This window comes from Dendrobates tinctorius, unplaced genomic scaffold (assembly GCF_039654945.1).
Source record: "Dendrobates tinctorius isolate UK_male_01 unplaced genomic scaffold, ASM3965494v1 ptg000083l, whole genome shotgun sequence".
Classification (NCBI taxonomy): Eukaryota; Metazoa; Chordata; class Amphibia; order Anura; family Dendrobatidae; genus Dendrobates; species Dendrobates tinctorius.
Genome location: NW_027361751.1, coordinates 21,894,112 through 21,918,285, shown reverse-complemented (window position 1 = coordinate 21,918,285; position 24,174 = coordinate 21,894,112). Strand labels below are relative to the sequence as shown.

At 42.6% G+C, this 24,174-nt stretch overlaps 1 protein-coding gene across 8 annotated transcripts in view; it reads left to right on the top strand.

The window, feature by feature from the left end:
- MAST4 (microtubule associated serine/threonine kinase family member 4) overlaps positions 1–24,174 on the top strand; it is a 699,637-nt gene that overhangs the window by 562,652 nt on the left and 112,811 nt on the right. For all 8 annotated transcript variants that reach the window (XM_073584205.1, XM_073584199.1, XM_073584201.1 and 5 more), the window contains 2 exons: positions 14,025–14,094; positions 16,696–16,774. In XM_073584205.1, coding sequence (XP_073440306.1) covers positions 14,025–14,094; positions 16,696–16,774 — 149 coding nt within the window. The remainder of the gene's footprint in view (positions 1–14,024; positions 14,095–16,695; positions 16,775–24,174) is intronic.

Genomic DNA, 24,174 nt, shown 5'->3' with positions numbered 1-24,174 from the left:
TCATAGCGCTCACATCCATAGTGCCGTTTCTAATCCTAGCAGTATCTGCCATTGAATGTGAACATTGATCTGCTCCTCAGTTCACACCCTTCCTCCTGGTGGGATGTTATGTAGCAGACCTGCTCCTGGTTTCTAGTGACAGCCAGTCCCCTGATAACATCTCCTTTTATTCAGTCTGAGATCAGTTTGCATGTCCAGCCCCTGCCAACCTGCAGTCATTCTGAGTTCTACCTGTTATCCATCTCCTCTCTATATACTTGGGACCAATGCCTTCTGTGAAGATCTGAGGTTGTGGGTTGTAATCGCCTAGGCAGGTTAACAATGCAATTAGTTTTACAGTAGGCATGGAAAGTATTCAGACCCCTTTAAATTTTTCACTTTGTTTCATTGCAGACATTTGGTAAATTCAAAAAAGTTCATTTTTTTTCTCATTAATGTACACTCTTCACCCCATCTTGACTGAAAAAAAACCCAGAAATGTAGAAATTTTTGCAAATTTACTAAATAAGAAAAACTGAAATATCACATGGTCATAAGTATTCAGACCCATTGCTCAGTATTGAGTAGAAGCACCCTGTTGAGCTAGTACAGCCATGAGTCTTCTTGGGAATGATGCAACAAGTTTTTCACACCTGGACTTGGGGATCCTCTGCCATTCTTCCTTGCAGATCCTCTCCAGTTCCGTCAGGTTGGATGGTGAACGTTGGTGGACAGCCATTTTCATGTCTTTCCAGAGATGCTCAACTGGGTTTAGGTCAGGGCTCTGGCTGAGCCAGTCAAGAATGGTCACAGAGTTGTTCTGAAGCCACTCCTTTGTTATTTTAGCTGTGTGCTTAGGGTCATTTTCTTGTTGGAATGTGAACCTTCCGTCAAGTCTGAGGTCCAGAGCACTCTGGAAGAGGTTTTCATCCAGAATATCTCTATACTTGGACACATTCATGTTTCCTTCAATTGCAACCAGTCATCCTGTCCCTGCAGCTGAAATACACGCCCTATAGCATGATTCTGCCACCACCATGTTTCACTGTTGGGATTGTATTGGGCAGGTGATGAGAAGTGCCTGGTTTTCTCCACACATACCACTTAGAATTATCACCAAAAAGTTCTATCTTCATCTCATCAGACCAGAGAATCTTATTTCTCATAGTCTGGGAGTCCTTCATGTGTTTTTTAGCAAACTCTATGCGGGCTTTCATATGTCTGGCACTGAGGAGAGGCTTCCGTCGGGCCACTCTGCCATAAAGACCTGACTGGTGGAGGGCTGCAGTGATAGTTTACTTTGTGGAGCTTTCTCCCATCTCCCTACTGCATCTGTGGAGCTCAGCCACAGTGATCTTAGGGTTCTTCTTTACCTCTCTCCCCAAGGCTCTTCTCCCACGATTGCTCAGTTTGGCTGGATGGTCTCGGAAGACTTCTGGTGGTCCCAAACTTCTTCCATTTAAGGATTATGGGGGCCACTATACTCTTAGGTACCTTGAGTACTGCAGATATTCTTTTGTAACTTTGGCCAAATGTGTGCCTTGCCACAATTCTGTCTCTGAGCTCCTTGGCCAGTTCCTATGACCTCATGATGTTCATTTGGTCAACAACCCCCAGAACCCTTCCTCCCGACTTCCCAGCCCTCCACCTTCAAAACCAACTTCTCCACCATTACAGAAGATCGACTCTCCACTCTACTCTCAAGATCACATCTCACCACCTGTGCACTCGACCCGATCCCATCCCACTTCATACCAATCTCACCACAGTCTTCATCCCAACCTTAACCCATCTCTTCAACCTATCACTAACAACTGTTGTTTTCCCCTCAAGCTTTAAACATGCCTCCATCACACCTATCCTCAAAAAGCCCTCTCTTGACCCATCCTCTGTATCTAGCTATCGCCCTATATCACTTCTCCCCTACGCCTCCAAGCTACTGGAACAACACATCTACCTTGAACTGTCCTCCCATCTCTCTTCTTGCTCCCTCTTCGACCGCTTACAATCTGGCTTCCGGTCACACCACTCCACTGAAACTGCCCTTACTAAGGTCACCAATGACCTCTTAACCGCCAAGAGCAAGCGACACTACTCTGTCCTCCTCCTCCTGGACCTGTCGGCTGCCTTTGACACAGTGGACCATTCCCTATTATTACAGACCCTCTCATCCCTCGGCATCACAGACTTGGCCCTATCCTGGATCTCATCATACCTAACAGACCGGACATTCAGCGTCTCCCACTCACACACCAACTCCTCACCTCGCCCCCTATCTTTCGGAGTCCCACAAGGTTCAGTCCTTGGGCCCCTGATGTTCTCTATTTACACCTTTGGCCTGGGACAGCTCATAGAATCTCATGGCTTTCAGTATCATCTCTACGCTGATGACACACAGATCTACATCTCTGGACCAGATATCACCTCCCTACTAACCAGAATCCCTCAATGTCTGTCCACTATTTCATCCTTCTTCTCCGCTAGATTTCTGAAACTCAACATGGACAAAACAGAATTCATCATCTTTCCCCCATCTCACGTGACCCCCCCTACGAACCTATCAATTACAGTAAATGACTGCCCACTCTCCCCAGTCCCACAAGCTCGCTGCCTCGGAGTAATCCTTGATGCTAATCTCTCCTTCAAACCACATATCCAAGCCCTTTCCACTTCCTGTCGACTTCAACTCAAAAATAATTCACAAATCCGTTCATTCCTCACCCAAGAATCTGCAAAAACCCTAGTCCATGCCCTCATCATCTCTCGCCTTGACTACTGCAACCTCCTGCTCTGTGGCCTCCCCTCAAACACTCTCGCACCCCTCCATTCTATTCTAAACTCTGCTGCCCGACTAATCCACCTGTCCCCCTGCTATTCCCCAGCATCTCCCCTGTGTCAATCCCTTCACTGGCTCCCAATTGCCCAGAGACTCCATTACAAAACCCTAACCATGACATACAAAGCCATCCACAACCTGTCTCCTCCATACATCTGTGACCTCGTCTCCCGGTACTTTCCTGCACGCAACCTCCGATCCTCACAAGATCTCCTTCTCTACTCCCCTCTTATCTCCTCTTCCCACAATCGCATACAAGATTTCTCTCGCGCATCACCCCTACTCTGGAACTCTCTACCACAACATATCAGACTCTCACCTACCATCGAAACCTTCAAAAAGAGCCTGAAGACCCACCTCTTCCAACAAGCCTACAACCTGCAGTAACCACCGATCGACCAAACCGCTGCACGACCAGCTCTACCCTCGCCTACTGTATTATCACCCATCCCTTGTAGATTGTGAGCCCTCGCGGGCAGGGTCCTCTCTCCTCCTGTACCAGTTGATTTGTATTGTTTAAGATTATTGTACTTGTTTTTATGTATACCCCTCCTTACATGTAAAGCGCCATGGAATAAATGGCGCTATAACAATAAAAAATAATAATAATAATAATAATAATAATTTGGTCTGACATGCACTGTGAACTGTGAGGTCTTATATAGACAGGTGTGTGCCTTTACAAGTCACATCCTATCAGTTTAATTAAACACAGCTGGACTCCAATGAAGGAGAAGAACCATCTCAAGGAGGATCACAAGGAAATGGAGAGCATGTGAGTTAAATATGAGTGTCTGAGCAAAGGGTCTGAATACTTAAGACCATATGATCTGGAGAGGGATCTGCAAGGAAAAATGGCAGAGAATCCCCAAATCCAGCTGTGAAAAACTTGTTGCATCTTTCCCAAGAAGACTCACGACTGTACTAGCTCAAAAGGGTGCTAGCTCAAAAGGGTGCTTCTACTCAATACTGAGCAAAGGGTCTGAATACTTATGACCATGTGATATTTCAGTTTTTCTTTTTTAATAAATTTGCAAAAATGTCCACATTTTTGTTTTTTTTTCAGTCAAGATGGGGTGCAGAGTGTACATTAATGAGAAAAAATGAACTTTTTTTGAATTTACCAAATGGCTGCAATGAAACAGAGTGAAATATTTAAAGGGTCTGAATACTTTCCGTGCCCACTGTATATGCTGTACAATACATTGCTTGCAGCTCAGGCTGTAATCTACTATATAATAGTCTAATTCTGTTTGTCTGTAACAGAAATCCCGCGTCACTGATTGGTCGCGCCCGGCTGCGATGGGTGCAGTCCGGCTGCGAATTGATGTGGAAATGCCACTGCTACCATCAGGAGATCTGCGGCGCTAGCCGCTGATCTCCCGACGGTTGCCGCGGGTCATCTCCTGCCGCACGGAGTTCAGCGGCGACGCAGCCAGGAGATGACCGGCGCTAGTCGGTACCCAGGGTCCGGAGGAGAGGAGACTCTTTTCCAGGCCCTGGGTACCATAAACCTGTAAAAAATTAAATTAAATAAAAAATAGTGATATACTCACCTTCCGACGGCCCCTGGATTCTTTCCCTCCTCTCACCACGCGTCCGGCATCTTCAGGTCCTAGTAATGCTTTGCGCGAAAGACCGCTGATGACGTCACGCTCTCGCGAGAGTGACATCATCTCCGGTCGTTCACGCTAAGCATTACTGGGACCGGAAGATGCCGGGCGCGTGTTGAGAGGAGGGAAAGAGTCCGGGGGCCGTCGGAAGGTGAGTATATCACTATTTTTTACTTTAGTCTCCCGCTGGCCATATTCTAGAATACCCGATGCCTTAGAATCGGGCCACCATCTAGTAATATATAACCCTCCTTAGTTCATGTAATGCATAATGCATTTTTTGCCTGGCTATTGGCTCTACGCTGCTTCTTTATAGCACATCTTGCCTCACTCAGTCCAAATGGTTATATGAATTTACTGCAGAGGAGATTCCGCAGTAATTTCTCATAAAATGCTTCTATGATTCTGTCCTTTGACCCTGTGTCAGATTTCTGAATGATTTACTGCTGGGAAGGAAATGGGAAACATCTTTCTAATACTTTCATATAAGTTTTGTTATGTCACCTATTGGTGAAACCATTTTTTTTTATATGAACATCTGTTTTTTTTTTTCTCCTTTTACAGTAATCAAAATCTATTATATAGGTATATTATGTACATTTGAAGAAGCCACTGCTTTGTAGTTTGTAAGGTTTATTTATCTGTAACCTTTCATTGTAAGTATGCTGTCATTTTTTTTCATATTATCCTTTTTTTTGCAATTTGACATTAACCTTCTAAGTCCAGTCCTTCAGCCATGGATCCCTAGAGGTTTCCTTTACAAGGATTATTTCCTCTCCTGATCGGGGGGGGGGGGATGACTTTTTAATGAGTCATTTGAAAGTAGACAACAAGTTATTGTGGAATAATTTTAATTAATAGCAGCTGTTAAATAATGGTGTTGAATAGGTTGAGCTTTGGTGGCCTGCCAGATGGACATGATATGGTTGACGTTATCTAGGGACGGCTTTGCTCTTAAGCACATAAATGGGGATTTTTGGTAGGGGCAATGGAGCCCTTGTAGTTGAATGATTTTGCTAGTGTGGCGAGTTAGGGCGGGCCTCCACTTGAATGATGTATGGCAGACAACTGGGGAATTTCACAGTATCCTTGATTCTCTTAGGCAATAATTTTACCATGTCACCTGACTCATACTGAAATTGTGATAGTCATGCTGTTTTAAATAAAACTCTGCCATTTAACACCAAAATAATGTATGTATTTCATTTTACGTGTTCATATAGTTATAGTTTAGGTCATGCGATAATAAATGGGGGTCTTGTGGTCTCACCCACTGAGGTAAATTCCCTAAGCCGTCTTGTTGAGCAGTGCAGAGCTGAGGCTTTGGTGTAGTAGAACGTGTCTTGACGGACATGTGGATCAGCAAGGAAAAAGATAATAGATTATGTAGGATGACACACAAAAAAAAAAAAAATATATATATATATATATATAAAAATTGAATGTATGTGTGTATCACCAACCAATCACAAAACATCTTTCAATTCACCAGAGCTGTTTAAAAGAACAGTTTGCCCACTCCACAACACCTCAACAGATAGTGACCGGGTGTGAGAAATCTAGCATCCCCAGGAACATAAGCTCCCAGCCATTGTCTTCCCCCCAGAAAGGAGCAGAGAGCACATGACAGAAATGAATTCCCCCCCTCCCTGCCCATATACCCATCACACATCCTCCATCCCATAGGCACATCTTCCCTCTTAAAGGGATCTCCGGTATGGAAGTTAGGGCAAATCCCTCAGCGCTCTGATTCTGACCCCAGGCTTCTAATAAAGGGATCATTGGTATGGAAGTCAGGGCAAATCCATCCAGCGCTTTGGTTTTGACCCCATGTCTCTCTTAAAGGGATCCTCGGTATGGAAGTTAGGACCATTCCACTCAGCACTGTGGTTCTGACCCCAGGGTCTATTAAACGGATCCCCGGTATGGAAGTCAGGGCAATTGCCTTCAATTGCTCTGGTACTGACCCCAGTCTCTCTTAAAGGGATCTCCTGTATGGAAGTTAGGGAAAATCCCTCAACGCTCTGATTCTGACCCCAGGATTCTATTAAAGGGATCATTGGTATGCAAGTCAGGGCAATTCCACTCAGCGCTCTGTTTCTGATCCCGGGCTCTCTTAAAGGGATCACCGGTATGGAAGTTAGGGCAATTCCACTCAGCGCTCTGGTTCTGACTCCAGTGTCTCTTAAAGGGAATCCGGTATGGAAGTGAGTGCAAATCCACTCTGCGCTTTGGTACTGACCCCAGGCCTCTCTTAAAGGGACCTCCGGTATGGAAATTAGGGTAAATCCCTCAGCGCTCTGATTCTCACCACAGGCTTCTGTTAAAGGGATCATTGGTATGGAAGTCAGGGGAAATCCACTCAGCGCTCTGGTTCTGATGTCAGGTTTCTCTTAAAGGGATCCCCGGTATGGAAATTAGGACCGTTCCACTCAGCGCTCTGGTTCTGACCCCAGGCTAACGGGATGATATGGGATATTAGGGGTAGTAGTTCGGTAGCTCACGGGATGATGTGGGATATTAGGGGTAGTAGTTCGGTGGCTCTGACGGGATGATGTGGGATATTAGTGGTAGTAGTCCGGTGGCTCTGGCTGACGGGATGATGTGGGATATTAGGGGTAGTAGTCCTGTGGCTCTGGCTAACGGGATGATGTGGGATATTAGGGGTAGTAGTCTGGTAGCTCTGGCTGACGGGATTATGTGGGATATTAAAGTGAATGTGGCTAGGTGGAGTGGGCTCTACACTCAGCTTTATATATATATATATATATATATAGATAGATAGATAGATAGATATAATCATTATAATTTGTTATAACTCACCGTAGTTATTTACTATGCCTGGACAACGCCGGGCTCTTCAGCTAGTTGCGAATAAAGTTGGGAACAGTAATTGTACAGGAAACTGTTAGTTTCCAGAAGTGAAGCAGTTAATCATAGGATGGGTTTGGCCAACAGTCTAATGTATATGGGAGTGCCGGCCAACTGATTGTGGTGGAGGATGTCGTTCAGGTATGTCTAAATTTGGACTGCCAATCGCATTGTTTCCAGGAGGTGAGCTGCGGATTGACCTGTCAGTCGGCGCCTTTCTCAAAGAGAAAACAGGAGTGCTTGGCTGAGCGAGTGTTCCTATATATGGAAGAATCGGTTGAGATGGCTGTCAGCAAAAAGAGTGGCTGAAGCATAGTTTCTCCGACAGTTATCTAACGGTCATGGTCAGCTGAATCCATGGTGATCGGCTGATCCTTAAACTAATTGTCAGAGAATCTTGGCCTAAAATCAGCTTTCTGGGAAGACGACAAAAATGAATAAAGTGCGCTCTCGTACTGCTCTAGAGCAGCCTTCAACATGCTATGTCGACAGTCCTGACTTACCTTGGTCATCGTAATCGGAGCACATGTTCATTTCCGTCCTCTGCATGGGATATGTATATGGGAATGCAACCAACTGGTACGCAATGCTTGCAAGGCGCTGATTGTGATATAATTTGAAGTGTGATTGGCCACCTCTGATTATTTAGCATTACCCCATCTCATCTGCCAGCAGTTCACAATATCAATTATAATTAATCCTTCTATTCCCTTGGTGCTAATGTACATTCGGCTCATCACAAACTCTTGCTTTTTATTCCAGTGTAGACAGCTATTAAAAGTGCATTAATAATGAAAGGAGTGAGATCAGCATATGTCTTTTCAAAAAGATTTGCATTTCCTCCCTCTAAAGTGAAGATGTACTACTCTGCACATCTAATTACCAAACAATGAGACCGTTTAATTAATCTAGATATCCATATCTTAACAATAACGACTTACCAAATGAGGCACCCCGTGTGTGGCTGTGGAGGGGAGCGCCAGCTTTACGCGCTGATTACCTATTCATTTCGCCACTTCTCCCCCAGGAAGCTTGAGTTAATTACCTACCCACTGCCTGCCCGCCACTTACTGTTTTTTAGCGGGTCACAAATATCATTCGTAATCTCTGCAGTCTATCGACATTATCGCACAACTGAAAACATACAACAGCCAAGAAGTCCCTGGGAACAGCAGGATTTAAGTAATAAGCGCGCCTTGCACATATGGCAGGGAATTCACTGGCACCAGTTTTCATTTAAAAGTCTCTCAGGTATTAACTTGCAGATGGGTGGATGAATGCAGAGTGCAAAATGCGGAAAGATGAAGGTCACGTATCGGTCTTATTTTTTTTTTTCTAATATCTCACATGCACAACCTGTGTATCTTGTGTGTGTAGGTATGTGCTTTTGTAACTTGTATTCTGTGCATAAAATTAAAAAATATGTTTATAATTATATACTGTGCAAAAGTTCTAGGCAGGTGTGGAAAAAATGCTGTAAAATAAGAATGCTTTCAAAAATAGAAGTGTTCATAATGATACAAATAAAATATTAGGTGAATCAGCAAAAGAGAAGTCTAAATCAAATCAGGATTTGGTGTTACCGCTCTTTGGCTTCTCAATAGCATCAATTCTTCTATACACACTTGTACACAGTTTTTGAAGGAACTCTGCAGGAATGTTTCTCCCAAATCTTGGAGTATTAATCACAGATCTTGTGAGGATGTAGTCTTACGCACATCCTAATATGTTGGCACTATAGAAATAAAATGTTTTATTTTGTCATATATTCCAAGACACACTCCGTTTTAAGACTAGGACTCTGTAAAAGCCATATCAGCACTTCCAGGACTCCTTTTTCTGCACAAAATAAACTTAAAGGTATGGCTTTTCTTCCAAGAAGACCGCTTGTGGTCAGACTTCTCCAAACAGTAGTGGTGTAACTGGGTCTCACTGGTAACTGCCAACTCTTAAGTTGATGGCACTGCTGGAGATTTTCCAAGTTCCAAGTAAACTAAACATGACTTGTCTTTCATCTGCTGCACTAAGTTTCCTTGGCCAACCATTGCTTCTGTGGTGTGCAATGTTTCCAATTTCTTGTTGATTCTGTAAAAGAGCTTGAAGATCACATTTTGAAACCCCAGTCTACTTTGAAATCTTTGATTGGGACAGACCTTGCCGATGCAGTATAAATACCTTGAGTCTTGTTGCTGTGCTGTATCTTGGCATGGTGTACGATCTCTGACATGAAACTTGTTTCGACAACCTCACTTTTATATCAGAGTTTTGCTATTCCTCAGCTAGCGTTACACTTCTTTCACTGCTGTTTCTGTTTCAGTTCATGCTGTTTTTTTTAAACAACATATGAAAATGATGATCACCTGTTTGATATAGTTACTTATACACCTGACTATAATCCTACAAAATCCATGATTTTGTACAACTTTACCTAGAAGAATTGATGTTCTTTTGAAAGCAAAGGGTAATCACACAAATTAGTCATTTGATTAAGATTTCTTTGTGCTTGCTTTTCAGCATTTTTTCACATCTATTGTACCTTCGTATGAAGGTAATGAATCTGAGCCTATCTGTTGTTGTCTATGGCCCGTGTGGCTACTGAATAATAAATCTCTAAATGCTCATAGGTCAGAAGTCTAGGCAACATGGTCGCCCCCGAAATCATGTTAAAAATTAAAAATCCACAATTGTAAAATAAAAAAAATTAGATTTGAAAAAAAAAAGTGTCACAATTCGGTATTATTGAAAGTAATACATTCTCTTAAAGGAAATATTTGCCTCACCTGCAACTGCACATACTATAACTTTTATTTTATATCTAAAGTCCAAATATAGAAACTTTGGTTGCGTGGCCGATCCTTCATTGCGTTCCTTCCTTCTTCCCCCCACTCTAAAGTTAACAAACTAATACAATCACTGATCTCGAGAACAGTAATGTAGCATTATGAGACAATATTAAGTTAGGAGGGAATGTGGTTTCTGGCTAGGCAATTAAACATATTACAATATTGGATTTCATTATCATTTTATACTTTATACTCTTTTCAAATAAAGGTAAACATATTAAATGGAGGTAATTAATATACGCCTTAATGTTGTGCCTGAAATTGAGACTTATTGTATGTATGGAAAGGAAAATTACCTTGACATGGTAGGGCAACAATTAATATAAGTCCTGCTGGAATACTGGAAGTCTTTTACAGGAGGCACTAGATTGTGTTGAGGGTGTTGTCTACTCTATAGTCCCTGTGTCCTCAGCTGCCACTAAGGGGCCTTTACCATGTACTGTATTCAATAAGCTCTGAAGCTCCCGCTAGTGGTGGCTGCAGGTATCGAAAATTGTATAATTTTATTGAATGTCTTTAAAGGGATCCTAGTGGATATTTGCTTTAAAGGGAGTCCGTCACCCCCAAAATGCATTGTTAATGGACTATACAATGTTGTAAGGGATATCTATACTAGTACTGTGCCTGAGAAAATAACTTTTTTAATTAGCGCTTTTCATTGCACCTTTGGCATAGTCAAGAGTTTGGTGCACCATTACACCTGCTCTTTTGCATATTGAGACCCTTCCTACACTTCTGATTGACAGTGCTCACTCTGTCTTGCTGCCGTCATGTGTGTAGCCGCGAGTGCATGCAGTTGCTGAGCGCATTCTCCTCCCTGTCTCCTTTCTTCTGACGCCGATGTCAAAGAAAGGAGATATTGAGAACCCGGCAGCATTCAGACACCTATAGCACTAAATACCCCATGTAAAATGCATTTTAATGGTGATGGAGCCCCTTTAAAAAGTAAATAAATATATTTTAATAATCATTATCTTCACGACCTTATTTTGCCATATCCTACTTGTATTTCCAATACTTTTCCAAAATGCTGTTTTACCTGCTAAATAAAAGCTCCCTATGTATCTGCTTCCAACTGCTGCTCAGCGAGACTCCGTGCTGTATTTACAAACAATCGGTGTTGTGTTTTCCCGTCTGCGCCTCTCTACTTCCCTCTGTTGTACTGCTATAGAGAAAGTCACTAACACAGATTGTTTGTATAGAAAGTACTGATTCTTGCTGAGCTGCAGTTGAAAGCAGATTCATAGGGAGCTTTTATTAGGCAGGTAATACCGTACTACATCACAGTGGTGGCGAAATAAGATAGTGCAGCATGTTAGAAAATGTTCATCTCTTTCTAAAGGCTGAATAATAATAATGATGATAGTAAAAAGTTTTAAAGTTTAATAACTTTGGTTATCGTGGGCAGGTCAGTTATATAGAGAGAAGCATTATGTGTACTTTGCCAGAGTCTCCACAGACATCAGTGGTTTTAACTTGCTGTATCATCACAATAACGTCTTCTTATTTTTTTTCTTTTTTTTAATGTTTTTTGACTTATTCTCCATAGCATTATGTTGTTCAGCAGTGTTTTATTTTTTTGTTTCTTTTAACACTTTTTCAAGTCTTTAGGTGCAGGATTTAGATAGTAACATCCTCACGATGACACAAATGACTTTAATTCCAATTTGTCTCTTTACACAAAGTATGTTCACACATCGCCTTTTTGCCCTGTTTGATTTCTTTGTAGTTTTCCTCGAAAAATGCAGCACTTTATTGTCTTGGCGAAGTAAATGAGATTTCTAAAATTTCCTGCATGTGTTGCTTATTTTTTTTACTAGCAGATTTGAAGCAGTTTCATATGTGTAACATTTCCTTTTTTCAGCATTATTTCAGCGTTTTTCACCTATTCTGCTAACTGTGAGAAAACGCACTTTTTTTTACACCGCATTTTTTTTTTCCTGCCAAGCATTGTTTTTGTTGCAGGAACGTCTTCTGCAAACCCTGTGTGTGCTCATACCGTCACATTGACCTGCTTATATCAGGTAGTAATAAATGATCATGTCATTGAACACAGTTACAGAAACCTTTATCTTTTGAACCCTGGGACCGTCTGGTGCGCTGGCGTTAAAAGCAAATCGATTAATGAAAACCGCTGCTAGATTGTCAGGGGAATTTGACTTCATCATGTTAATCATTTTCCTCCGGCATGTAATGTAGGTGGCTGTCTTGGTCTGACTTACATCTATGGCGTGAGTCATCTGTACTTGAGAATGATGTCCACAGTCCAAGCATGTCGTGATACCAGAGCCCGTGATATATTCTCACCCCATTGAGTGTTGGGTTGCCAACTTATCCGTAAATACATTCTGAAAAAAAAAAGCGGTGAACTTTTGGGCACTTGTAATAAAATGGATGCATCTGTGATTTTTTTCTGTTGTTGCCCGCAAAATACTTATATCGGCAATAAGAAAGTTTACAAAGCAAGCCCGCAGCATATTTAAATCATTAACCTACAAGCTAGCTTAAAAATGCCAAAGCATAAATTAAAAAAATGAACGATATTTTCTATAATGTCTCACATTTATTATATGCTATTGACTAAAAAACAGGCAGTCCCAGTACAAAAGCACCTGTTCACAAAGACCATCTATTCCACAGTGAGAATTACAGGATAGGATTTCCCATAATAATAATAGCAATCCGTAGTAAAGTAGATACCTGTGGACATAGCGAGGCACACACCTTTGCATGTGTTTCGCTGCTTTTTCAGGGGGAGCTTTTTTAGATAACGGCCAATTTAGTTATTATCGTTACAGTTCACAATAGATGCTGGTAATGTCATCATATTAATTAGTTATATAGCGTCACATGATAGAATCATAGAATCATAGAATCATAGAATCGTAGAGTTGGAAGGGACCTCCTGGGCCATCTGGTCCAACCCCCTGCTCAAAGCAGGATTCGCTAAATCATCCCAGTCAGATGTCTGTCCAGCCTCTGTTTGAAGACTTCCATTGAAGGAGAACTCACCACTTCTCGTGGCAGCCTGTTCCACTCATTGATCACTCTAACTGTCAAAAAGTTTTTTCTAATATCTAATCTGTGTCTCCTCCCATTCAGTTTCATCCCATTGCTTCTAGTCTTTCCTTGTGCAAATGAGAATAAAGTTGATCCTTCTACAATGTGACAGCCCTTTAGATATTTGTAGACAGCAATTAAGTCTCCTCTCAGTCTTCTCTTTTGCAAACTAAACATTCCCAAATCCTGCAACCTTTCCTCATAAGACAGGGTTTGCAGACCGGTCACCATTCTGGTCGCTCTTTTCTGAACTTGCTCCAGTTTGTTGATGTCTTTTTTAAAATGTGGTGCCCAAAACTGGACACAATATTCCAGATGAGGTCTGACCAAAGAGGAGTAGAGGGAAATAATGACTTCACGTGATCTAGACTGTATGCTTCTGTTAATACATCCTAGAACTGCTTATTGGCTCATGGCTTATTTTTCTTTTTTCCAATTTCTCCTTACGTTAACCAGAGGTGCATATAGTAGATGTCACATAGGGAATTAAATGTTCTTGTGCCAGGTTTTTTTATTCCAAATCGGAATGCCAGTAGCGCAGTTGCCCTACAATAGAAATTCCTGCATAAAACCAAAGGTGTCAGTACCTTTTTTTTCCTTTAAGGACCCCATGGAAGACATCTATTGCGTTTCACAAAGTAAGAATACAAAGAGTTTTTTTTTTTTCCTAGGTATCAATATTTGATTAACCTTACTAGAATACATTGTAAGAGAATGGAAGATCTCGGTTTGTTTGTGTTTTTGTAGGATGACAGATGATTTATTCGTATGTTCTGAATCCTATATTTACGTGTTTTCCTTTCTCTCCTCCATTCTCTGTAGGAAGCAGCCCGCAGGACAGCCCGAGGAATTTCTCCCCCAGCGCGTCCGCGCATTTTTCATTTGCACGAAGGTAGAGGCTTAGTCCCAAAGTACATGGGGCACAATTTTTCTTCCAATAGAGTGTAATTAGCATCCTAATCTTGTCTAATTGCTTTCTAATGTTTTGTGGCAGGGAAATAACACATTATTCATGATTATTAATTTGCATGCCTAGTTTATTGTGCACATCCTCACAGTAGGGGCTGTTTTTAAATAAACACTACATGTCAATCCGTTTCCATTGCCCATCCTTTATACTGACACACATTACATTATCAGAATGCTACGTGAAGTATTAGGAAGATGGCAGTCTGTTAATTCTCGGTTGTAAACAGTGAGACAAGACGTGGGGCATTTAAGACCGCGTTGTTTTTACCGGTGTGGTATGTTTAACTTTCAGTCTTCAGGAGTGCACCGCTCCTCTGCCTCCCGGCTTCCTTCCTGCCAGGGTGCGGTGCGCTCCTGATGATTGACAGTTTAGGACAGTGGCATGGATGAGCCGCTGGCACAAACTACGTGCTCTTCATTTCAGCCAGTGCAGCATCAGAGAAATGCAGGAAAATGGAAGCGCTGGCCTGATTCAGCTCTCTTACCAACTTCAGAGCAGTGCTTACAAGCTGTATAGCAAACAGCTTGCAAGTGCCTTCTCCATTCCTGTGAAACCAGCCATATCTAAGGTGGATGGAAACCTTGGCGATAAGCTGTAAACTATAAAAATAAAAGTAGGGAGGATTGTTGTTAGGCTATGTGCACACGTACTTTTGAGAGCTGCGGATTTGTCCCTGAGGATCTGTAAAAAGCTGCAGGTAAATCCGCAGGTCAAAAGTCCTGCGGTTTAGCCCTGCGGTTTCACACCTCATAATGGATTCCGCACAAAGAATTGACATGCTGCGGATTGTAACCCACAACAAATCCGCGCGGAAAAATCCGCAGCATGTGCACTGCGTTTTTTGTTTTACCATTGAAAACAATGGTACTGTACCACGCAGCAGAAACTGCTGCGGACCCGCAGGGCCAGAATCGCTGCGGATCCACAGCAGAATCTGCAGCGTGTGCACTAGGGTGACTGGATCTCATATGGGGGGGAAAAAATGTCAGAATCTTGTTCGTCTGGACCCCACAAAACGATTCCCCTTTCCAGATATTGAGAGAGCCAAAATTTGAGCTCGATCAAACGACGTTAACCCGTGCCGCTCGTCGCTCAAAGTTTGAAAAAATCCAAATTGAGGTATTTTAATATTTAGGTATTTTGCATAGTCTGTTAGACTATAAAGAATGTGACAACAAATAGCCCTGACCAAATTTTCGAACCATTTGTGGTTTATTAGCCATTAACAACTTTTCATTGTCTGTAATGGTGGGATCAAAAAACGATAATCCACCAACTCTGCATTCAAATACCACAAATGGTTCGAAAATTTGGTCAGGGCTATTTCTGCAATGTTGTCAAAAGTGCGCAGCGCAGGTCAAAGCGCAACTAGCGCACGGCCTGCGCACGATCTGCGCACCCTATGCTAAAGATAGGGTGCGCCGATCGCAGGCGCCGCTGTGCGCTAGGAGGCGGCGCTACAAGCAAGGGGCGGGCACGCCGGGCAGAGAGCCGGCTCGGGGGCGGAGCTACCCCCGGCCGTGCGTGCGCTTAAAAAGCGCTAATGTGAAACCACCCTAAGAGAGAAATTACAAAGTTGATTGCATTTACAAGCACTTTGCAATTTTACCAATTTAAGAAAATTAGACAACCCCTTTAATTGTGGGATCGCCGCTTTATTTTTGTTGCCAATGAATGATATGGACCAGCCAGACATAAATTTTTTTTTTAATAATAATAATTTAATATGAATCTATCAGCAGGATTTCACTCCACAAACCATTTATATGCACATGTAGATCCTGCAACGACAAGTCCAGCAATGCCTTTTACTTGGCCCGTCCGTTCTTCCATTACCAATGTTAGCGCCGCCCTCTCCTTCTTGCCAGACAGCTCCTTTGCGGTTTGACTTCAAGCAGGATTTGCAATACTTGTGGTTTCTGCCCTGTATTTGTCACAGATGTCACTTTTTTGCATTGCGGGGTGAAATCTGCACTGAATTTCGCGCAAAACTTGACATTGCTGTAGGTTTGTAAATCTGCACCACTCATTTATTGCCACGTGCAGAATTTCTGTAAGAGTGGATGAGATTTTCGGAATGTCATCTATTCTTCATAGCTGATACTGTATTATGCAGTTGTTGTTTTTTTCATAAATCCATCCAGAAAATCTGCCGGAATTATTGCAAAACTTGTATATTCACACTCAAGGGGAACAAATTCCCAGAAAGAACGCCAACAACAAATACGTATGGCCGTGCAACCAAGATGGAAGTGCGTGTCCTTCACTTTAATATACAGGGTCAATAATACCACGTAGTGATGCCGCCACTGCTACGTCCGGTTATAGTAAATTAGCTCGTTGCTACTTAGGACATATTAGAATAATTGCCTCCAATGGATCTGTGATTTCAATAAACTGCTTCACTAGGATTACTTCTAAATCCTGAGCTGATTGATGGCGTGTTGGCAGCCAGTCCAGCGCGTAGAGGAGCGCCTGTGTGTAGCAAGCCCTAATTATTGCATTGTTTCTCTTGAACAACAGGACAGATGGACGCCGTTGGTCCTTGGCATCTCTGCCCTCATCTGGGTATGGAACGAATACACCGAGCTCCACCGTATCTGTAAGTTTTATTCATGTTGTTTCTTAGTTAGAATATCCATTATTTATTATATGCATTATATTATTATAACCATTATATCCAACGATTATATTATCATATCCAATGTTCCCACCAGACTGTGTTCCCTTGCAGGTGGAGTTAAAGCGGATCTGACATCAGATTTCATAGTACAAGCTGCACGCGCTATTACATAATTATCTCATACTTGATAAGGCTTGTGTACTTACTTTGAAACTCCATGACCTAATGGCTGTATAATCCATTTTGAAGTGTAATCTTAATTTCCAATCGCCGTGCCTTACTGACCACTCCTCAGCAGCCCTCCTCCCTGCTGCTCATGAAATCTCACAAGTACAAGCTGCAAGCCGTCAGTCAAACTGGGCAGGCAGAAGCTGAATACACTCAGACTTGTGAGTTCTCACTATTTAGCTGAACTCCGAAAATTCTCATTTTAATACTAGGATTAAACATTTAGTTTGGCATTGATTTTCACAGTTAGTACACCAGCCTCGTCAGGTCTAAGAGGTCTGTGTCATACAAAAATGCAGTTTGTGCTGAGAAATCTGTTGACAGACTCCAAAAAAAATATTCTAACGTACCTAAAGATGTTGAATTCCTTAATGAGTCTGATGTACACCCTGTAAAAATAGCATGGCGTTGTGTGCTTGCATGCAAACATCAGCTTTGAATGGGCCCAATACATTAATAAGTGCACACAGAAATCACATTAAAGCAACTATTCCTGCAGAAAATGAATCAGTCTGCCCCCTAGGATATATGTATCACTCAGTACACGGATAGTATACCGGCAGCACTGCTCACTGTAATCCGTGTTTAATCCGGTGACAATGTAAATGAATCCATGTCAGTGGTTGCTATCGACACCGCATTCTGTTCCCGTGGTGACGTCCGCACCTCTGTGGGTGCGTTTTGTAGGTTCACCATATCACTTACATGCCATCTTTCCGCTGGAGGAGTTAGTGACTCCCATTAGCTGTGCACATTGTGGGTTTTCCCTGTTGCGACTCAGACGCTCCTTTCCTGCCTGTTACATGAGTGATGGGCCCGGCCGCTCACTTTCTCGGGGAACAGGAAAAGCAACACGATCTGCATTTTAATCACCACGCCTGGTAATGAGAATGTACTGACTGCTATTCCCCAGCACTCGCTCCCTCACTCCAGCTTTTTGTATTCACAACTCCATCCCTGTGCCACAAAAGCAGGACTTCATGTTCCCCACACAAAAGCTGGCGCTCGCTTATCCTTCAGGGCCGCACGCTTATCTCATTGATCATAGCTAGTTAATGGAGGGGAAATGAGAACGATACGCTTCTTTGTTCCAGCCAAGTATTCTCACAGTACATTTTCTCCAGATCGTACATGTATATGGATTTTGTAACCCAAGTATTCAGAGTTCCTACCCAGATAATTTGCCGGGGTTGTTTCACTTCCAGCGCTTTGGGTGGTCATCCAGAGACTTATGGTTTTCTGAGTGATTTATCCATGGTTTTTATCTGTACACTTTACTGCTTTTCCCTTACTCACTACCACAAAAGAGAATCTGAATATGGAACATTTTAGACTCCAAAATGCAACAAATCTTGTTATTATATTCTACTTTTCAAATTTGTAGTTTGAAAAAAATAGTAAAATACACTTTCTGGAGCAATATAATAAAGTAAAGGGATTTTCTCAGATCTCCAATGATTTTTCCTTCCTTTATCAGCTATCCTGTGGATTTATCCTACTTGTTGAGTCTGGGGGTCCAAAGTCCTTAGTGTGAATGGAAAGGTGGTCCCACATGCTCACTACCACTCTGTTCACACAGGGGACTTGCATATTTACCAACATTTTTAAGGCGAAGTTCAGGAGATTTAATCACCACTCCCGGGAAAGGCCCCAAAATGTCCCCTTTGCATGTGGGTTTGCAAAGCTCCTCTCCTTTAGCCATTTGGATAGTTAGCAAGTATGGACTTTGGAATCCCTGTTCTTTAGATGTGTAGCAGTTCCATTAGTCGGACCTGGGTCGCCCTCCCAGGGCTGTGGGATACTCGGTTCCGGGCCGGTCCTTCAGAGGGGAATGTCACAGCAGCGGTGACCCGGTCCGTGGCCCTGGGTGCCCATGTAAAAAGGGATTTGAGTGGTGAAATAAAGTTTGAGTGATCCGTGACGCCACCTGTGGTGTTCGGCAATGAAGGTGTTAAGCCGACGCTGCGGACAGATCCTCTGGGACAGATGGTGTAGTGCAGCAAAGATGTTGTAGTTCCCCACAGGCAGGGCTATTGGTCCCAGGGCAGAGTAGATAGGTGTTGGAGAAGAGGGTGCAGTGTCTGTAAGTGCAGTCCAGGGTCCAGATTACAGATGGCACAGGAGATGATTAGCCTGGAAGCAACTTAGGAATCTCTCTATCAGATGGGTTATGTAGTCTCCTCTCTAGCGCTTACTTGGGGTTCATGCAGTACTGTGTTACACTGACGTTCCTCCTTCTTCTTCCCTTTTGGATCTACCTCGTATGGCAGACAGCTGTAGCCTTCTATCTCCTTTGGCTCCCCAGTCGCTGTTGTGCCTCCGAGTCTTAGTGGGGAATAGAGCATTTACAGCTTCCCACTCCTCTGGTTTCTGTTGCAGGACCTTCAGTATCCTTACAACCGTGGAGACCAGACTCCAGATCATGCGCTATCACTGGGAGGGAGCTCTCTATCCTCAGCTCAATCTCCAGCTTCTCTCCTCACACTAACTAATTTCCCCTCCTGGCCCTCAGAGAGCACTACTCCCCCAATTCTGGTTCAGAGCTCCCTCTGCTGGCCTGGAGTGGGAACTGTGTTGCATGACATGGTTAACTGTCAGAGAGACCCTTCATTGTTTCCAAGCCTGACATCACCCTCCCAGGAGGAAGGCAATGCCAGTGTGGCGACCATACTCCTGGGGGCGCCACAGACCCCTAACGACTATACATTTATTGAAATCCATTAGATGCATGTTCTTTATGTGACAACCCCTTTATCACAGGTTTTTTCTCAGGGCAAATAAAAAAAAAAAAAACAGGGATTTGAGGCATATCTGGAAGTGGGACACTTGGGAGGTATGGGATTGTCAAAGATTTTTAATTAAACGACAATATCTGGGACCTCAGACAGCCATGTTTAGCCACGTGACAGGTGTCATATTTGTGGCTCGCGTTTCATCAATTCTTGTTCCGTGTGTCTGTTTTTACCATCAGTGTTTTTCCACACGTGGGTAAATAAATGACAAGCTTTGTCCTACCTTTTGCAATGTTACTCATGGACGTCACCTGGAGGGTCAGACCTCATTCGGGTATATTCCATCAGCGTCTCTCACCAAAAGAACACACACCCATTGTAGACTATGGGGTTGTTCACGTGTTCGTGATTTTTTTACTGACCATGTGCCCATGCAAAAATCACGGTGATGTGTCCATTTTTTCTTTCAGCAGCATGAATGAAGAGTGCCAATACAAGTCTGTGGGTTCGTGAAAAATGTGGACAGCACACAAGTGGCGTCTGTGTAGAGTCCACAGTCCACATAGCAAAGGATAGAAGACGCTTTGTAATTTATTTATACAGTTGTGGCCAAAAGTATTGACACCCCTGCATACTCAGTTTCTTCCTGAAAATGATTGCAATTACAAATTCTTTGGTATTATCTTCATTTAATTTGTCTTAAATGAAAAAAACACAAAAGAGAATGAAGCAAAAAGCAAAACATTGATCATTTCACACACAGCTCCAAAAATGTGTCAGACAAAAGTATTGGCACCCTCAGCCTAATACTTGGTTGCACAACCTTTAGCCAAAATAACTGCGACCAACCACTTCCGGTAACCATCAATGAGTTTCTTACAATCCTCTGATGGAATTTTAGACCATTCTTCTTTGGCAAACTGCTCCAGGTCCCTGATATTTGAAGGGTGCCTTCTCCAAACTGCCATTTTTAGATATCTCCACAGGTGTTCTATGGGATTCAGGTCTGGACTCATTGCTGGCCACCTTAGAAGTCTCCAGTGCTTTCTCTCAAACCATTTTCTAGTGCTTTTTGAAGTGTGTTTTGGGTCATTGTCCTGCTGGAAGACCCATGACCTCTGAGGGAGACCCAGCTTCCTCACACTGGGCCCTATATTATGCTGCAAAATTTGTTGGTAGTCTTCAGACTTCATAATGCCATGCACATGGTCAAGCAGTCCAGTGCCAGAGGCAGCAAAGCAACCCCAAAACATCAGGGAACCTCCGCCATGTTTGACTGTAGGGACCGTGTTTTTTTTTTTTTGAATGCCTCTTTTTTTCTCCTGTAAACTCTATGTTGATGCCTTTGCCCAAAAAGCACTACTTTTGTCTCATCTGACCAGAGAACATTCTTCCAAAACGTTTTAGGCTTTTTCAGGTAAGTTTTGGCAAACTCCAGCCTGGCTTTTTTATGGCTTTTTTATGTCTCGGGGTAAGACGTGGGGTCTTCCTGGGTCTCCTACCATACAGTCCCTTTTCATTCAGATGCCGACGGATAGTACGGGTTGACACTGTTGTACCCTCGGACTGCAGGGCAGCTTTAACTTGTTTGGATGTTAAGGTACTGTCACACTTAGCGATGTACCAGCGATCCCGACCAGCGATATGACGTGGTCAGGATCGCTGGTGCATCGCTAAGTGGTCGCTAGTGAGCTGTCACACAGGCAGATCTCACTAGCGACATCGCTGGGGACGGGGGTCGCTACTTACCTGTCAGACCAGGCGATCCTGCGTCCTCCCGCCCGCGTCCACGCGTCGCTCGTCTTCACAGCAGGAAGCGCCGCAGGAAGCTGACGACGAGAAACAGTCCTGAACGTTCTCGCGCGATCAGCGATAACCAGCGGGGGAGCGGGTCGTAGGTAAGTATCACACACAGAGATATCGCTAGCAATATCGCTATAACGTCACTAGTTATAGCGATATTGCTAGCGATATCTCTTAGTGTGACTGGCCCTTTAGTCAAGGTTCTTTATCCAACATCTGCACAATCTTGCGTTGAAATCTCTTTGTCAATTTTTCTTTTCCGTCCACATCTAGGGAGGTTAGCCACAGTGCCATGGGCTTTAAACTTCTTGATGACACTGCGCACGGTAGACACAGGAACATTCAGGTCTTTGGAGATGGACTTGTAGCCTTGAGATTGCTCATGCTTCCTCACAATTTGGTTTCTCAAGTCCTCAGACAGTTCTTTGGTCTTCTTTCTTTTCTCCATGCTCAATGTGGTACACACAAGGACACAGGACAGAGGTTGAGTCAACTTTAATCCATGTCAACTGGCTGCAAGTGTGATTTAGTTATTGCCAACACCTGTTAGGTGCCAAAGGTAAGTTACAGGTGCTGTTAATTACACAAATTAGAGAAGCATCACAGGATTTTTCGAACAGTGCCAATACTTTTGTCCACCCTCTTTTTTTTATGTTTGGTGTGGAATTATATCCAATTTGGCTTTAGGACAATTCTTTTTGTGTTTTTTCATTTAAAACAAATTAAATGAAGATAATAATAACAAAGAATGTGTTTGCAATCATTTTCAGGAAGAAACTGAGTATTATCTGACAGAATTGCAGGGGTGTCAATACTTTTGGCCACAACTGTACTGATGGCAAAAACGGACACCTGGACCTTACACTGACACTGGTACCATTTTTGTTGCATACGTGACAAACACTGACGTCTGAATGAGGCCTTACTGAACTCCAGTGGCAGGAGCAGGTATACTTGTATATACACCGCACTCTCTGGATATGCAATGAATGGGACCCATTGATCACCTATCCTAAGAATCTATTCTGGCTTTGTGCTATTTTAACTGAAAGAATAGCATACTTTATGAGGATGTCAAGAAATACAATACATGCAGGGAGGTAACCTGCTCCTCCAGTGTGTAGAAATGTGGGACTGCTTAGCACAAAAATCCTAGCGAGATGTGTGTGTATATACAGTGTATACAGTAGCTACATATATCATATATTTGTGAATTACTGTACTAGCGGTGATAATTTTGTGGACCCTGCTGGAGACCGTACACTTGAAGCTCATCAAGAGAATGCCAAGAGTGTGCAAAGCAGTAATCAAAGCAAAAGGTGGCTACTTTGAAGAACCTAGAATATAAGACAAATTTTCAGTTGTTTCACACTTTTTTGTTAATTACATAATTCCACATGTGTTAATTCATAGTTTTGATGCCTTCAGAGTGAATCTACAATTTTCATAGTCATGAAAATAAAGAAAACTCTTTGAATGAGAAGGTGTGTCCAAACTTTTGGTCTGTCCTGTATATATATGTGTATGCGTGTGTGTGTGTGTGTATATATATATATATATATATATATATATATATATATATATATATATATATATATATACATACTTGAGCAAGTGGTAAAACTAAATTTAATGTCAACATATTATACATGGTGAATCCTTATGCCAAATGGAACAAATTTGAGGGGTAAGACTTACCAATTTGCAAAGTTGGCACCCTACTGCTGGCGTTCTTTTTTTGATTAAAAGCCTGAGAAGGTTCATAGAGGGGATAATAATCCAGTTTTTCAGTGATAACATAGCACCAAATCTGGGGAATGTAGGAAGCGCCGAAAGCATGTGGATGGGCATTGCATTTGCAGATTGGGTAATACTTGGGCAATGCCAGTGCTCCTCTTGAATGGACTTGTCCTGGCTTTTTCCTGTGGAGAAAGGGTTCAGATAAGAAAACACTTGTGCCAAAGTCAGTATTGTCAAGGTGTATCTTCCGTCTGATCAATTATTCTTATGAAATAGCACATGTTGAAACTTTGTGCTTGGGTGTGCCGCCTCCATATGTAATGACTAGTACTGCGCAAGCCTTGGCCTGATGTTGTTTATCTAGGACACATGGCCTCCTGCAACCTGATGGGTGCTGTGACTTTTAGATCATATACAGAGGTGGAATGTGTGCATCACATAGGTATATTACAAATCTGTCCATCCTTGGAGAGTAACTAAACTTATGTTTTTAATAGTGATCTGCAAAGTTTCATAACTTTCCATGTTGGACAATAGATTAGATTTTTGTTTGTTACTTTAAAAAATTGCATGTCGGTGGCTTCCAAACCCTTAATTTTCCCCAGTCAATTTACCTGCCGTCAGCTGCATTGATACATGATGTACTCATTAGGAGTACAGGTGATGGTAGTTATAGGGGCAGAACTTGTGTTCTACTAGCACTGGGGATAACCTAGGGCAAGAGAATGTTCAGATAAGGACAACAAACAGAGGAGATCACAGCTACTGACCCTTTCACTGCTATCATCTGTACTCCAAATGAGTATAATGTGATATCCTGCAATGGAAAGTAGGCAAATAGACTGTGCAAAAGCAGTGGTTTGGAAGCAATTAGCA